This window comes from Schistocerca gregaria, chromosome 2 (assembly GCF_023897955.1).
Source record: "Schistocerca gregaria isolate iqSchGreg1 chromosome 2, iqSchGreg1.2, whole genome shotgun sequence".
In the NCBI taxonomy this organism is placed as follows: Eukaryota; Metazoa; Arthropoda; class Insecta; order Orthoptera; family Acrididae; genus Schistocerca; species Schistocerca gregaria.
The window spans coordinates 411963559-411982429 of NC_064921.1; the positions used below are offsets into that span (position 1 = coordinate 411963559).

At 38.5% G+C, this 18871-nt stretch overlaps 1 protein-coding gene across 1 annotated transcript in view; it reads right to left on the minus strand.

The window, feature by feature from the left end:
* Window positions 1-16165: 16165 nt before the first annotated feature.
* LOC126323251 (bifunctional methylenetetrahydrofolate dehydrogenase/cyclohydrolase, mitochondrial) overlaps window positions 16166-18871 on the minus strand; it is a 30293-nt gene continuing 27587 nt past the window's right edge. Inside the window, exons 8-9 of the mRNA XM_049994635.1 lie at window positions 16867-17052; window positions 16166-16488 (exon numbers count right to left, since the gene is read on the minus strand). Coding sequence (XP_049850592.1) covers window positions 16883-17052 — 170 coding nt within the window. The 3' untranslated portion in view covers window positions 16166-16488; window positions 16867-16882. The remainder of the gene's footprint in view (window positions 16489-16866; window positions 17053-18871) is intronic.

Consider the following 18871-nt stretch of genomic DNA (forward strand, 5'->3'; position numbering starts at 1 on the left):
TGAAGTTGTCAGGTGATTATTTCTGCAGGCAAAGGTCAAGCAGGGGGCCACTTCCAGTCCTTGTGGGACTCCTCATGTTATGTTCTTCCTTTACTATTACGAATGATCCAGTGCTATTCATCAAAACCCACCCTGGAATTTTTTGTGTGTAAAGAACACAACAAAAGAAATGTACAGTCAAAATTTTAGCTGTTGAGATGCACTGCAAGTATTTTTTTTAAATTGTTGAATTTATTTGTTTTTGTCACATAGTGAAACATGTATGACAGCATTTTGTACAGCCCTTCCTGCATAGTGTGCAATCGACCATGACAAGAACATAGTGCCATGTAGTGCTAATACCTGGAGTGATATAAGTGAACTTGAAGTGCGTAAACAATGAAAAACATCATGTATCATTAATGTTTTAAATAAGAGGCAGTTCATGTTGAGAGTAAAACTGTTGCATATGTGATTCTTACAAAGGTGACTAGCAGAGGAAAATAAATTGAGTCAGTGTTTCATATTACATTATGGAAGACTTCCATAAACTGTGACTTTAATTTAACGAGATGAAATATTTCTTACACAAACATCAGGTAATAACAATTCCTGTAGCACAGTTTTCTTATGATAAGTTTTGAATAATGTATATTTTAGTAACAATGAAACAGTTCTTTGTTTATCCACCATAGACATCGCAACAAATGGAAATGTCATTTTAATGATGAAAATAAAGAATACCCTTACACTAAGCACGCGTGACAAAAGAAAAATTTATTTTTTCAGGCATGTCATATAATTACTAGTTTTGTTTAGACAGAAACGCAGAGGGGTAAAAATGTTGCTGGCTGTTGCTCTGCTTATTGTGTTGTGTACAGAGCATACTTAAAATAATCCATTAAAAATTCCGAAGCAAACTAATAAAGCACAAACGACTGAAATTTAAGACTACTGTTTTCTTGATAAACCTAAAATGTCACAGCTATCGAAAATTATAATGTTTGACAGTTTCCTTAAAAATACTTTTAAAAAAATCTTTATCGAGAATCACATTGATTGTTTCAGGTGGATTCTGAATTATGTTAATAGTCTTTTCATTATCCTCCAGAAAGACAGATGTATCATTATGTCAAGACCAAGAGTCCAACAAAAGCAAAGGATTAACTTTCCCACTGGTTAGAAATTGCTTCAAAAGAAATGTTAAAAATAATTATTTTCTATTTTTCCAGATTTTGATGGGTTGATTATAAGATTTTTGCCACTAAACAGTCCTCCCTTTTTCTATTCTTTGCCCTAATATGGCTTGAGGCCCCTGAAGACAGAAGTAAAGCTGCAGAAACAGTAACCCACTCATACTTATCACTGTCATTTTGTATATGAATGTGTCATAGTTTTAATTGATTGGACAGCAGATTCTGTCTTTTTCACCTTGAAATGATGAACTGCAGTTTGATCAGCATTAGACACAGCAGATGTGGAGATAACAACAAGCTTTGTCCTCATGTCACCTACGAATTAATGGCATCTCCTCTACACTTTCACTTGAAGTACACTTCATCGTTCTGGAATTTACTACAGTGTATGATTTGGATCTGTTTAACCAGGTCAAAGAATGCTTGAAATCAGCAATGTTCATCTCAATTGTGATTTGCAGGGGCCAGTCTTGTAGACCTCCAACAGTAATGGTGCACTATCTCACATGAGCAATGCTACATCTTTCATATCTCAAGAAAACCCTTCTAAGAAACTGTTGTTCCCCATTATTTACTCAAGCTTAGTGGTTTATGTTGGTTATTAATAGGAGCAATGGGATTTTTGGCCACCTTGTACAGTAAATCTTTCAGGTACATTTTCTTTCATAGTTTTGTGAGTTTTATTTTGGCACATATTTATTACTTCATGTAAGTCTGCATCTGCATAGTTCATGGTCAGATGCTATGCAGCAAAACTGGGTTTGCACACTGCTTAACATTAAACACAATGAATATTAATTCAGTTTTATCTCCCTTCTTAACACTTATGCTACCACGAAGGCAATTGGTAATTATTATATATATTAAATGACTTGCAAATTTGAATGAATAGTTACTGCAGACAATTGTTTCACAGAAACTGTCAATGAAAACTGAAATCCGCTATACAAATCATGATCACGCCAAGTCATGTTATCTATTTACTGATGTATTGCAACCAAAGATATGTGCCTGCCATGTTGCACATTTCTCCAGCTGCCTGGAGAGCTGCGAATTTGGTAATTTTTGACATTTCTTTTTCAAATACTTGCAGTATGTTTTAGCACCTAAAATTTTAACAGAGTCCTTCTTTTGGTGTATTTTTCCTGTTTAAAAAACTTAATGACATGTTTTTACATGTTGGATTGGACCATTCCCTTATGAGATTTGTTTCATACCTGTGACTCTGTCAGAGAGCACCTCAGCTTCCTGTTATATTAGATAACACTTCATCCATTCAAAAGGGGTGTCATTAATGCCATATCACTTTAGTTTGCCATGTAGAATTTCGTGGTACACACAATAAAGACTTTACCAAGGTCAAAAAAATATACCAACAAGATAATTTTTCCTGTTTAGCTCTGCCATACTTTATTTTTGAGATCTTGTACTGCTTTCTCTATGAATGGCAGATACCTGCTGGTAGTCACAGCAGAGCCTGATGCTATGGCATGGCCGGGCCTGACAGTGAGACATCAATGACTGAGCCTGCAGCAAGCAGTGTGGTGAATGACACAGTAGTCTATCATTGATCACTTTCTCAAACACTTTTTTTAAAGACTGGAAGGAGTAAAATAGGTCTGCAATTAGATATAACATGCTTATCATCTGTTTTATACATGGGTATTTCTACAATATACGTAAGTCTCTGTGGTATATGCCCAAAGTCTTTGACTGATTACAAAAGTAACTCGAGGCTCATCAAATGAGGCCACGCTGAAATTTTAATATTCTACTAAAAACCTTACCATAGACATCAGAATTACTACTTTTTAGTCACCAGATAAATTTTGTAATCTAATAAAGTATTGTGTTTTTAAACCTATGTCTACTGATGATGTTTGCAATGTCTGCACAAGTAAATCTAATGCATCAATATTTGGCCGTGTATTAGTGGGTGCAATGTTTACTGCTAGTGTCAAAGCATAATCACCATACCTGACAGAGCTATTTCCTGGCAGCTTAATTTCTTGTTGATCACTCTGATTTGATTCTTGTTCAATAATGTTTCAAAATGTTTTTGCCTTATTTTTGGAATATTTTATTTCCGATCATAGTGCAATTATGTTTCAGTTTTTTTAACAGACTGAAGGATATTACAATTTTGAGTAGTAATTGAGTTTTGTCCACCAATTTTTTTCTCTGAATTGGTGCACCCCCCCCCCCCCTCTCTCTCTCTCTCTCTCTCTCTCTCTCTCTCTCTCTCTCTCTCTCTCTCTCTCTCCCCCCCCCCTCCCTCCCCCCCCCCCTTCCTTGCATGAAATACATAAATTTCAGGAGTCATACATGTCATCCTTGCTTCTGTTTCATTTTACCCTTGTTCTTTTTTTTCCCTCCTACTACAAGGCTCAAAGTGATGTAGGAATATGTTTACAAGGGTTGAATTTTCCATCTATTCAGTTCACTTATTAATTTGCCTCTAATATCATGATTAAGCCATTGTTTATTGTGCTTAACTGGTCAATGTATTTTATTGTTATCATTGATCATCGTGGTCAGATAAACTATTGACTGCTGGCTGATTCTAAAAACAAACTAATAATGGCTGTTGCACTATATCCTTCAATATTTGTGTAGAATTTTACAGGACAAATAATTCAAACCTGGACATAAACAACTCTAGATCCCTTTGATCAGTTCTGTCTAACAGAAAATCAACATTGAAGTGTCCACAATCATTTTCCAGTTAAGTCTGCCTAACTGTCTCCAACTGTTTTATTAAGCTCAAGATATTTCCTGCTAATGGTTTTTAAAGCACGTATTAATTACTAGCACTGAGAAACCTTGAGAGGTCAGACCTGTAAACTGTCAGTGCCACGAGATTTTGTGTTTTCTGATCCGCTATTTTTGTACCACATTCAAGGACCTTCTGAACATAACTCTCAAACTTGAAGGGCTTGAGATATAATTCCACTTTTAGCATATATAGTCAGCCCCCCTTTCTTCATACAGTAGTATGATATTACCTTTACCCATCTTGTTTAATTCCAGTGATTTCTATGTAATGCTCCGATATGTACGACAAAACAAGTGATATTCCATCTGTCCTTTCATTTTCCTGTATGGATATGAGAAGTATATCCTTAATTGACTGTGTAAGTGCATTTTATTTACACGGTACATGCATAATCGATGCGACGTGGTGTCTGCCAGAGCCCCAGACGAGTCCATGACGCGCGCACTGTTAATCAATTACTTCGCACCTGAGCAATGTCAGCAAGTCACCACTGGTATGTCCGGTTGCCCATTGTCCGTGACTGACATTGCCGATAAGGAGACCACCCAACAATTGGATTTTTGCATTCTTTTATACAGGGTGTTTCAAAAAAAGACTTCACAAATTTCAAAATTCATATACATTTATTGAAAGAAGATACAGAGCTGTTCAACCTGCAGTATTTTGTATTGCTAGTATCTATTTCTACTGTAACTATATTTATTCTACAGTTATGCCTTTTAGGTGAATATACCCTAAAATGACCAAGGGAACACACTGGAAATCACTAGGTCAGGATGGACACCAGTTTGGTCAGACTGACTGCATCTGGCAGTCAGCTCTGCATGTTACCAGAAGCATTCAGGTTCAAAGGATACTTCAGTCACTTCAAACATAAAGGCCAGTATAGGTTAGTGTATCTGCAACCCTGTTAACAGTTATTTTCAGATCAGCTGCAGTAGTAATATCAGCTTTAAGACTTATTTATTTATTTACTGCTGCACTTGTTAAACCTGTCCCATTGCTACCTAAATAGGGATACCTTCTAAGCAATGTGTTTGAAAAAAAAAAAAATACTTGTTTCAAGTAGTTTCAATATTCCAGTCAATTTACTGCTAACATTGCTTATAACAGAAGAAAATAAAGAATGACAAACTATAATCAGAAACTAAAAATCAAATTTGATAATACGAAATGAACAACCATATGAATAGGAAATACAGAATAATTTCTGAATGTGTAATAATATGGTGTGTGTTTGGAGGGGGGAGGGGGGGGTTGATATATATATATATATATATATATATATATATATATATATATATATATATATAAAACAGAAAGAAACTTCCACATGGGAAAACTCCGGAGATGGGAACTCACCCTTCAGTATATCCTCTCTTCTCGATATCCGCCAGGCCTCAACCTCCGCTAATTTCAAGTTGCCGCCGCTCATACCTCACCTGTCTTTCAACAACTTCTTTGTCTCTGTACTTCCGCCTCGACTGACATCTCTGCCCTTAACTCTTTGCCTTTAAATATGTCTGCTTGTGTCTGTGTATGTGCGGATGGATATGTGTGTGTGTGTGCGAGTGTACACCTGTCCTTTTTCTCCCCTAAGGGAAGTCTTTCCGCTCCCGGGATTGGAATGACTCCTTACCCTCTCCCTTAAAACCCACATCCTTTCATTTTTCCCTCTCCTTCCCTCTTTCCTGACGAAGCAACTGCCAGTTGCGAAAGCTCGTAATTCTGTGTGTGTGTTTGTGTGTTTTGTTCATGTGCCTGTCTGCCGGCGCTTTCCCGCTTGGTAAGTCTTGGAATCTTTGTTTTTTATATATATATATATATATATATATATATATATATATATATATATATATATATATTAGTTATGTAAAAATCACTGTACATCAGGAAAAAGGGTTGTTTAGGACAGAATGAGCCCCACAGCTAATTTCTGTGCTAAGGCTAGCAAACCACCACTTTCCAGCCAGTGACATCCCCATATAGTGAATCAGGGATACAAGTACATGTCTTATATGAAGTCAGTCACATATGTTCTATGTCAGCTATGAGCATAGCTCTTCCAGTTGACCATACATTGCAAAGCTTCATGGAATCCACACAAAGGCACAGCCAAAATGTAATTTGTGCTCTCAAATGTCAGTCTTTACACAGCAGTGGAGCTCATTGTCAACCTCTTCACTTGTGAGACTCAATTATTTTATCAATGGGTATATTCAATTGAGAAATTGTCATATTACAAGTGACTGACCAGTATTTGCTCTCAGGAAGCAAAATTACTTGTCATGTCCATCTCAATTTCAAGATCCAAGTAATCTAACCCTATTTTCCAACATTCTTGAACCACACTCACTCACTCACTCACTCACTCACTCACTCACTCACTCTCTCTCTCTTTCTTTAAGAAGGTTGCAGTAGAATCATACTGATCCAAGCGACATTCTCGTCATTTTGAGGAAACAAAGTAAACATGTTTGTGTTTGTTTTAATGAAACTGGTAATTTGTTGATTAAATTTTTAAATAAATGTTGACTAATATGTTAGAATAAATAAAAATATGTTTTATTGTAATATTTTTATTGAAAGATACACAAAGTTTGATTTCTGCACTAAAGAAATCATGAAGAGCTAAGGAGATAACAAAACTTAACCATTTCCAACTCCATATGATAGCATGTCTTCATTGTCCTGGGCCTCATCACCCCGTCCTCTTCTCGGTACACGTGGAACTGATAGATAGAATGAAGGATGAGCTCATGGAGCAAATTTAAGAACTTTTTATGCCTTGCATCTTTTTGTATGGTATTGGCTTTGCTGCCCTAGCCTCTGAAGGTATGTAACTTTTGAGTGTTATCAGATTTGTCTCCAAATCAGTTTCAGTAGGTTTTAGGTCAATCACTTTGTATTTTTCTGTATTTTCATCTTTGTAATGAATAAGGACTGAGCCCCTGAAGAATTTTATTTTTTGTGTTTGTGATATCTTTGCATCCTCTCCAAAAATTGTTTGGTAATCTTTGTAGTGACATGATAGGCTTTCAAACTCCACAAACTTGTCAGCCATGGCTCAAAGTATGAAAGGTTTATGTTTCTGACAGCCATGCACGAGATCAAACCATTCCTGAGGCATGAAGATGTCTGTCTTCTTCTTTTTGATTCTGTTTTGACTTTACACAAACTCCCAACTACATGTCACCATCATAGTAATATTTTGCACTTTTATCACTTTAGCTTTAACACTAAATTGGAACCATAACTTGGAGCCACAATTATTTAAGTGTAGTTTTCCACTTGCATCAGTATGGAAGGATGTCTTGTTCAAAGTAAGGTCAATTCGAGGGAGATTGAGACATTCTTACACAAGACAGTGGTTTGTGCACTTGGATCAATGAAGCATAAAAATTTACATTTTCTTCCACACATCCATGTGAAAAGGTATAGCAAACAAAAAATGTCACTTGAGTCAGTATTTTTCTACTGTCCCAAAATAAGTTCCACAAACTATGGAAAGTATTTTCTAATTTCAAAGCTTTTTTATTGGCAGTAATAAGAATTTACTTCAGAAATATAAGTAATGGCCAGAACTATTTTTGTTGACTTGAGTGCAGGACAGACAGAAGTCAAGATTTTGGATGTAAAACATGGACAGCCACATGCTTAGTGATGGATGCTTCACTGACAAGCCAGGCCAGGTGCATGGCATTATGCACAAGGCTCTGCTGTGGCTGACAGAAGCAACACAGTGGTCAATATATCAAATCACTACTTTGTATAAGCAGAGATGCAGCCTTGACTGCTGTATAGCTTTGCCCAATTGTATCAAGAACTATCCAGTACATGTACCAAGCAGATAAATCATTCTATATTCTTCAGGACAATCCTTTTCTACTGGCTTACAACTACCTGCAACAACCATTCACACTAGAGCACAGTTTGCAGGTTAGTTTGGGACTTGTCCTTCAGCACTTTATGTTTATTTTAGATGATGACAATTTCTTGTTGATGTTATCAGTAAATTCCTAGTGTGTGGGAGGTGCACTTAGTTTTGTTATTAAGTAACATTGCACTCAGTTTTGTTATCAAGTAACATTGCACTCAGTTTTGTTATCAAGTAACATTGCACTCAGTTTTGTTATCAAGTAACATTGATGACCCAAAACAATATGACCAAATGCTTAATAGCTTGTTTGTCCATCTTTGGAACAAAATACATCACTGATTCTGTATATCAGGGATTTTACAGTTTTTTGGTAGGTTTTTGGAAGTATGTGGCATTACATTACTAAGCACAGGTCATGTAATATATAATGCTCCTCAAACCACTGTTGCATGGTTCTTGCTGTGGGACATGGAGAGTTATGCTGCTGAAAGATGACATTGCTGTCAGGGAAGACATCAAGCATGAAGGATGCTGGTGGTTTGCAGCTGTCAGCATGTCTTAGATTACTACCACAGGTCCCTAGCAAGTGCAGGAGAATATCTCCCATAGCATAATACTGCTCACACAAGCCAGTATCCATAGCACACTGCACGTTTTGAGCTACCATTCACCTTGATGACTGCGTTCGAAAGGATGGCCATCGACCTTGCGTACCAAAAATGTGGTTCATGTGAAAGCCGACCCATTTCCATTGATCGATGCAACTGCAGTCGTAATTGATTATGTCATAGGGCCAACATGTGAACATGTAGGGATGGCCTGCTGCGGAATGCCATGTTCAACAATGTATGATGACCGGTGTACACTGAAACACAGACTGCCATCACCCTACTTTGTAGATCAGACAAGGCTCCAAGCCTCATGTTCTATGAAGAGTCATGGACATCCAACCATTTAGCACTTAGAGGTAGTTGTCTTGTACTTCTTTCCATAGATGCTCACGACAGTAGTGCATGAACATTTGACCAGCTTCACTGTTTTCAAGATACTCATTCACAGGTTCTGCATAATAATCTACATTTTGTCAAAGTTGCTTATCTCAATGGATTTCCCCATTTGATGCCCATATCTTTGCTAGGGTCACCCCCTGTCCATGTCTGCTCCACTTACATGCTTTTGTTATGAAGTCACATGTCACCATGGGCAGAGGTCATAATGTTCTGGCTCACCAGTGTAGTTCAGTCAGTACTTCCCATTTCGAATATTTGACTTTTTTTACACTTTTTTCCTCTACATTTCATACAGCACTTTTTTCTATTTTATCATTTTCATTGTCCTTAGAATGTTTTTATAGTTTAGAATGCTCACTTAACACTTCACTTGAAACATTCTATGTAGGTTTTTGAGGGACAGCTAATGATCATTTTCAAACATGTAACAGTTTTTCAGAATTTCATACCTGAGAGTGAAACTTGTGACTTGCCACACTGCCCTTCTTTGTAACATTTGATATCACTGTTAGTCCTATTTGATATTAGTCAAACATATTTTAGCAATATGGTGCAAAATGTTTCACGTTGGCTGCCTAATCCCAGCATCCTACTAATGAACTAAAGTTATATCAGATGCTTTGCATATGAATATATGTGAACAGTAGTAGGAAAGTTCTAATTGAATGTAAATATTTTAAGAGTAAAGGAGACCATTCACCAAAAAGCAGAAGCATCGACTTCTTGACAAGTGCACGCTAAAAATAAACAAAACTTGCTAGCTTTCAGAATACTTTCTCAAGCTACACTATAAATACACACCGAAACACACACTTGTGCTCGCATATTGTGGCTGCTGGACTCCCATTGCCAGGAGTGTAGATAATCTGGTGGATTATGATGAGCTGGAAGCTATGTCAGGCTGAATGGATTGAGGTATAAAGAGATGGGAGACAGGAAGAGAAGTTAGGGCTGGGTAGCTAGTGATTCAGAGGGCAGCAGCCAGTTTGTTGGTTAGGAATGAAGGAGGGAGGGAATGACAGGTGCACAGACTAGTACATAATGTTATGCATGTGATGGAGCCACTGGAGACCAGCCCATGATAGTAATGTGGAGACATGAACTGGGATGCGGTGATAGGACAGAGGAAGAGGCAATTGTTGGATGGAGGATGAGGGGGTAGTGGATTAATGGAGACAGGAGCCAGAAGTTACGTTAGTGAAGAATGTGTTGCAAGGATAACTCCCATCTGTATAGCTCAGAAAAACTAATGGTAAAGGGAAGGATCCAGATGGTCTACACTATGAAACAGCCAATGAAATGAGCATGTTGTTCCTCTGAGTAGTTGACTGTGTTCTTGGCCATAGATTGGCAGTGGCCATTTATTCTGATGTATAGCTGGCACCTTTTCACACTGACATAAAAAGCTGTTCATTGATTTCTATATAACAAGGATGCTTTAAAGGGTGACACTACCTCTTTTGGGATAGGATAAGCTTGTGACAGGACTGGAGCAGGAAATTCCGATCGAGTGGGCCGGGCAGCAGGTCAGGCAAATGTGTCTTCCACAGGGATGCAATTGGTTTGGGAATGACATAGGGACAGACTCAGGTTTTGTGTAGGTTGGGTGGGTGGGTGATGGAATACCACTTTACGAAAGGTGCGAAGGATCTCGTGCACAGCATGATGATAGAAAATCAAAGCTCTGGTGAAGGATATGGTTCAGTCGTTACAGTCCAAGGTGCTTTAAATGACAAGGGAGCACTCATTTGTAGCTTATTTTTGGGGTACCATGCAAGAATATGGTGTGGGAAAACTGTTTGTGGACTATGTTTATGGCGTAGCACCTGTCTATGAAGATCCTCATGAGACCATCAGCATAGTATCCAAGGGAGTTACTGTCACGGCAAATATGCCATCCATGTTGGCCACTCTGGAGGAGAGGGATTTTTTGGGACAGAAGGCATTACAGCTATCGAAATGCAGGTACTTAGTTGGTTTATTCTGGGCAAAGGTGTGGATGGAACCATCAGAGATGAGGAGAACAATGTCCAGGAAGGTGGGTAGTTGGGCTGAGGAGGACCAGGTGAAGCAGATGGGTGAAAAGGTTTTCAGGTTGTGGAGGAATGAGAATAGAGTGTTATGGTTCTGAGTCCAGGTCATGAAGATTTTGTCAATGAACCTGAACTACACAAGATTTTGGTCGTTTTGGGAGGCTAGGACGATAGATGTTGGACTCAGGGCCAAAGCACCATATCTTTATTCCTCAATTGCCCAAAACTTATCCTCTCACACCAAAAACACTAACCACTTCCTTCACTGACTACACCATTCTCACATCTTTACATCCTGGATCTCTGTTCATCAGTGTTGATGCCATCTGTCTGTAGGCCAAAATATCTCATTTCCATGGACTTTCCACTAACACTACCCCTCTCAACATCCTTCAGACTCTAAACCCACTACATCATGCCTAATACACCGCAACACCTATATCCTGACAACTACTACTTTTAGAGGATGTATGTAAACAAACACATGGCACAGCCACAGCCAGCTGCTAGGCACCCTCCCATGCCAACCTTTTTATAGGCCACCTAAAGGAAATCTTCCTAGCCATGCAAAAACCCAAACCCTTTTCTGGTTCAGGATCATTGATGATATTGCCCTGTATTGGAATCTGGGCCAAGACATCCTGTCCTCATTCCTTCACAACCTTAACGCCTTCTCTCACATCCATTTCACCTGGTTCTCAAATCAAATGTCCAACATTCCTCGATGTTGACCTCCACCTCTGTGATTGTTCCATCCACACCTCTGTCCGTATTAAACCCACTAACCACCAACAGTAACTGCATTTTGACAGCTGTCATCTCTTTCATACCGAAAAATCCCCCCCCCCCCCAACCCCACCCCCAGTGGACAGCATACTTGTGGTGACAAGAAATGCCTTGTCTAGTAGCACATCTCATGAAGGCCTTCATACAAAGTCAATTTCCCACAAACACATTTCCCATGCCATACCCCCACACTCCACTGAACCTCCCATCAACCCAAGAGTCAGCAACAAAGGAGTACCCTCCTGGTAACCCAATATACATCCCTGCAGTGGAACAACTGAACCATATCCTTCACCAGAGTTTTGATTATCTCTATCATCATGCCCTATCCAAGACGCCTACCACTACTCCTAAGGTGGTATTATGGCAACATCTCTACCTACACACCACCCTAGTTAATCCCTATTCCCCTCTCACTCCCAACTCCTTGCCACAGGGATCATATTCCTATGGAAGACCCATGTGCAAGACCTGTCCAATTCACTCACCCTGCACTTCCTACTGCAGCTCTGCCACTAGTGTACTATATCTCATCAGAGGCACACCTGCCGATTGAAACAGCCTCGCCATATACCGATTGTTCTGCAATGAATGCACAGCTCTTAATGTCATATGACGACTAACCAGCCATCCACTAGAATGAATGGCCACTGCCAAACTATGGCCAAGAACAAAGTTGACTACTAAGTGGCAAAACAAGCTCAATTTCAGTGGCTGCTTCATAGCCTAGGCCATATGGATCCTTCCCTCCACCACCAGCATTTCTGATTTATGTAGATGGCAGTTGTTCTTACAACACATCCTTCCCTTCCGTAACCCTCGTGGCCCCACCACCATTAATCCACATCCCCTGCATCCTCCACCCAGCAACTGACCCTTCCTCTCTCTTTCCTATCATGTCTCCATGTTGTTATGTACTGGTCCCCACTGGCTCTGTCACTTCTACATCTCATCAGCACTTACCAGTCTGCACATCTGCCACCCCTCCCTCCTGCATTCTGCGATGTAATCTAAAGGGTATTCTGCTGAGTAGTAGCAGCTTCTCTAACCAGCATCCCATATGAGCAAACAAATTGCAACTTCACTTGACGTTTCTTGCTCCTTAAGTAACTGGGCTGTGTCCTTAAGTAACTGGGCTGTGCACAGCTCTGTTTAAAAGACTAGCTCGATTATATTATAGAGTAGAGCTGCACATCTGCTTTCAAGCCCAGCAGGTTTCATAATCTTTAGCTGTGATCCTGCAGTCAGACAATCTATGAATTAGCTACAATTATGTACTAATAATAGATAAATGAATAATTAATAAAAATGATTCTATTCTAATGACTGTAATTGGTGTAGATGACACCATATAATTGTGTTGACTAATGTTTATTCAAGAAAGTTAATGGCAAATATATGGAAAGTTATTCTATGGTAACCAGTTATAATACAGACAAAAAATAACTTTACTAAATGCAGTGAAGTTGCACTGAGAGCCTCATGAGAATGATAGCAAAATCCTCTAGTTAAATAGCCATCAAAGATGTGCGAAAAACTAAGTCCATTTCGTGATCACAGTGCATGAAATATTAGCCAGCCCTTTTAAAGACATACTTCAGTATGACAACAACACACAAAAGCTAATGAGAGGGAACTCGTACTCTGTATATTCTCAACTCTGTAATGCAAAGACTTCACAAAAGTTAAATTATTATAGTGGCTGTTCAGCACCCAGAATCTGTCACCCACACGACCAAATAACCCACAATACCACAGACAGGTCTGCTTTCCAGCAGATTTCAATATAAAATATTCAGAATCACTTCCTTGAGTGCCCCACTCGAAAAGTGTCTCTCCACTTGACACCAGCAGTGTTCTGCCACTGTGCAATTCTCATTGGCCAAAGGCCATTCCCACCAAAATACATCATTCTTATGCTATACATACATGATTTTGACTCAACTTCATCATTTCCATGCTAAACTAACTATATTTAACAATTAAATGCTGTCAAGGTTCTGTCATGTATAGGCCCTTTACAATAAATTTAAATAAAGATTTGTGCCAGTGTGCTTATGTTAAAAGACAACAAAATATCATCAAATATTGTTTAAACAATTACTTATGTCTGCTTCATAGAAGCATCTTTTAGTATTCTTGAAAAGGTGGTGTCACCACTTTTAAATTGCTAATTAATATCTATTGTAATCATATTTAATCCTCGAGCAGGTATGCAAATTTTCAAAACATGAGCTGCCACATGGCATACTTTAAACAAATGTAAAGGATAGCTTGTTACCAAGGTAAACACGTATGAGCAAAATTACAGTATGAGCATAAAGAAAATACATAGTTAATCAATAAATAAAACAGATATAGATATATGGCTTTTAGGGACAATAGCTATAGTGCTGTGCTACCACCTAAGATATTGTTTGTTCAAACTGCATGGAATGTTTAAAGACTTAAGTCTAAAGTTCATTCTGAAAATACGCTAACGAGTCTGAATGTTATGACCTCTGCCCACTGTGAGATGGTATGCTGCCTGGTGCCACTGAAGGAATGTGATGTGGTTAAGAAGTATATGATTGGAGCAGAGATGAATGAGGAATCATTCTAGCAATGATAAGTGGCACAAATCTACTTAAGTGACTTTGATGTAAGCCAGAGTGTTGTGGTCCAGTGCCTGGGAATGAGCACTCCAGAAACCCAATGCAGTTCAGCACGCACTGTTGAACAAGTGTTCTGGAGCAGAGGAGCCCTACTTGTTCCCTTGTTGACCCAACAACATCGTCAGTTATGATTTCAGTGGACACAGGATCATAGAGATTGGATCGCAGCTCAGTGTAATCATGTCACCTGGTTGGTTGAATCCCATTTATTGTTAACTAGGCCATCATCCAGATGAACAGCTGTGCGAAATAGACAGCATGCCATGGACGCAGGCCTGTGAGAGTAGTATTATGTTATGAGGGACACTCATCTGGGCTTCCATGGGACCTACAGTAGTAATTGAAGGCACCATGACAGTTGTGGACTATGTATCCATGATTAGAGACCACCTCTAACCTCTTATGCCTGATGTCTGCCCCAACAAGTGGCATTTTCCAGCAGGATAGCGGTCCCTGTCACAAGGTCAAAATCGTGCTGCAATATTTTGAGGTGCATGATAGTGAATTCACATTGATGTCTTGGCCATCAGGCTCATCTGAATCTGATGAAACCCAACTGGAACCCAACTGGGCACCAGCTCCATGCCCACAAGTGTGACATAGGTGTCTGGTCCCAGAAACCTCTGGAAAACTGTCTCACACTTCTTCAATCCATGGCATGCAGAATCACTGCTGAACTGTGTTCCACAGGAGGACTGACATGCTTTTAAGTAGGTGGTCATAATGTTTTGGCTCATCTGTGTATTTAGTCACTGTAAAATATTAACTTCTGTAGTTTTTAAGATATTGAGAATATTATTGTTTCATTGGGTGAATCTCATTTTATTTACTTATTTTTAAAATTGCAGAAGTATTCAGATTTTCTCTTCTATTTAAATGATTTATCATCAAATTTCTAAGAGTTGTAAGAAACCGTGTTTCAGACTGCCAAAGTTCACCATTTCTGGCGCACAATCTACTCATTGGCTAAGCAAGCAACCACTGTCCAAATTCCCTGCACTGGATTTCATGCTTTCCCGATCAAGCCACTGACACATTTGTACCTAGGCAGGGCCATACCAGTTGCCTCACTGGGTTGCTAATGGGTACCCTCAGCTCTGGGCCCACCACCTAGCAATCAGCCATAGAAGCAATTTAATCTCCTACCAATTCTAGGCAGAACAACCAGCATTCATACATATAATGTTACAATTCCTAGCCAGCAAACTAGCTGCCTCCCTCTGAGCTGGTAGCTCCCCAGATCCTCTTTCTGCCTTGCCCCCACCAATCCACCCACCCACCCCAACAACACCTAGTCCATCTGCTGAACTGCAATCCTCACATTGTGTGTCCAGCCACAGTTCTGTAGGGGAGCAAGAGTGTGTTTTTAGTGTAACTTGAGAAAGGCTGTATTCCAAAAGCTAACAATTTTTCTTTCATGTGTATGTGCCTGTTGACAACTCCAAATACTTTTTCTTTAGAGTGTGTGGTCTCATTTATTCCTAAAGTATTTATATGTGCTCAAACTCATCAATACCAACAGTGACTTATTAACATTAAGCTTTGGATCACTGATTACAGAATTTAGACCTTAAATTGTTTCTTAACATCTCTGTTCCACCATTCTTAAGCTGAAAAAGTAAGTCTACATACTGTGATTCATTGTGTTGCATTCAGGAATGCTTGTGACAGAGCTGCTCCTGGCTCAGTGGCCACAAAGCACCAATCCAAATGATTTATTCTGACAAGTAAAATAATTTACTGATACCAAGTTTGTGCTGCTGCAATGATAATTTAAAGAACATGAATAATGTATTCTTAGAAGTATTGTGTTTCGGTTATTGATCTCTCACCAAATGAGTCAAGAAAGCATTAACTTCTTAAATATTTATCTTTATTTTGTTCATTATATAAAAATTGGATGGACTGATCACTTTTTCTTATGAAAATAAATAAGACGTATGCTAAAATTTAAACTCCACTCAAATTACATACATATATTTAGTTTTTAGGGCATAAAAACAGTATTTTTAATACCCAATTTGACTTAATTTTTCCGACTGCTTATTTAGTTTCACAACAAATAGTTTGCTTCAATACTGACAATGATCACAGTCAACATATCTTAATTTTCTTCTCACTGAAAGACTGTGGTGGAGTTCCTATACTCCCTCTGTATGGTTTCTATGCATCACCTAAAACAAAACATAATGTATAAGAGCAAACATAGGACTAGTAACATTCATTCAGCAATTAAGAAATTTGTTAATGCACAAAGGTGATGGGGAACGCCTCATATCTGCAAAGCAGTGTAGCAGTGTATGACAGTGGTCTGAAGTGTGTACTAAATTGCATTAAAAAAAACTGTTTGCAAAGAGATTACTCTGAGATAACAGGATGTACGTGCAAACTATGTCAGACACATAATTAATTAAAATGTACTTTTATTACTCAGGATGCACCCTTCATTCTACATTATCTTAAATCAGGTTCCTGCTTCCAGTGTTAAACTTTCAGGCAGCTAAGAGTGTATATGCCACCCTCATGCTCAAAATTAAAAAAAAATTACGTACTTTTAATGTCGTGTTACTAGGGCCTCAGCTGAGAAGCCTTCTTCTGTACCACAGCTCCAGGATCGAGGATATTGTACACAACAGTCTTCTTAGCAGCAATAACTGTGTTCTTCATGAGCATAGCTACAGTCATTGGCCCAACACCACCAGGGACAGGAGTTATGTGCCCGGCAACTTCACTGACGGCTGAAGAAAGTACCATAAAAAATTTGTAAATGAAATACAGAATTTTGTTGTTTGCAAAATTACCACACAATTAACACACTTTTATAGCAGCAATGTAGCACAAGGAAGAGGGAGACAGATTTTACAAATTTGGGGGCCTGTCAATTGAAAATAATTTCTTCATGTATGCGTCCAGGGCCTCAACACATGTAAATGATGGAATCCTTTTAACCACTAAAGGCTGTCTGTTTTATTCCTTTAATGCGCCATGCATATTGATTACCTTACTTATAAATTACATTGCTGGCCAGTGATGGGAGTGTTACATTTAAAAATGTTTGTTTCATGTTTGTGGAGGGAGAGATGTTCCCACACATATAGTCATGCACATACCAGTCAGCTTACAAGAACAACTTTCACAACATGTCATGTAGCAAAAAACCTTACTAACAGTTAGCTTACTAGCCCTTGAGCATTCATTTAGCAGTATACCATGCACTTTTTCCACTCATAAGCTAAGACAGGCCACCCAGGGTTTGCAGAATGAGTACATTTATCACTGTGCAGTTTTTGTTACGTTATAGTGGACAACCTGGTGACATATGCAAGATATTTTTTACATTTATGAATATCGAATAATGACATCTTTTATAGAACCACGTACTTTTCTGTGGCATTGAAAAGAGCCAATGGAGAGAACTTCAACTAACTACATGAAATGTGTGGCATTTTATCATATGACTAAGTAACAGTAATTCAAACCATTGTCCTGCTATCAGGAGAGAAGGTCCCACTTGGCTACCCTACTGTTTCAAATTTAAGCAAAGACATACTACAGGTACAGTTTGTATTTTACTATAAACTTATTCTGGATGACAATACTGCATGTTGAATTGCATTTGGACTCATCGCAGCACAAGCTCTATGTTAAACACTATTTCATGTCCTTGGGAGTCAGTCTTCACAATGTTCAAGAAATAACTATGATTTTTTTTCCATAGTTTGTAAACAGTGCTTCACCCATAAAATCTTACACAAAATGAGGCATTATTGCCTAGACACCATCCTGAGAACTATCTCCAATTTTGAAAGCCATTGCCTTGAGCTGTTTGTGAGGTGAAATATGGAAAGCAAGAGTTGTGTTGAAATGAAGTAGTCACAGAACATTCCACCCAAAATTTGAACCACCTCAGTGACATATGGATTATGTGTTACCACTGTTAAGATGTTAGTTGTATTCATCTCATCAGCTGCAATAATGGAAAATCAAAGATTTCACAAAATAAAAAGTAATCAACTTCAGTCATGACCATGATTTTATTTCAATGCGCGATTCATTTCAAGCTTTGGGGCTTATCTTCAGCTGCTTTGACAGCCTACCTTGGTTTTTTCTCCGATTTAGGTTAACTGTAATCGGTTTCCAATAGTGGATATATTGCTTTGAAGCATAGTGCGAATAAACATGTTTACATACATGTATTTACAAATGTACTGTAGAATTGGAAGTGTATACATGTACATAAAGATGTTTATTCATACTGTGCTTCAAAACAACATATCCACTACTGGAAACACTAGAATTAAGCTAAATCTGAGGGGGAAAAATTGATGTAGACTGTCAGAGCACCTAATGATGAGCTCCCTAGGCTCGAAATGAAATGATGATTGTGACTGAAGACAGTTCTTTATTTTACAAAAGTAATACAGTCATGGAAGAAACAATAGCACCTATGGATAAAATTAAATCCAATAGTTAATGTGAATACATAAAAAAAATATTTGATCCAACTTCATGACATGCATAATTTAGCTTTGTTATTTAATTGGAAACATACTGCAG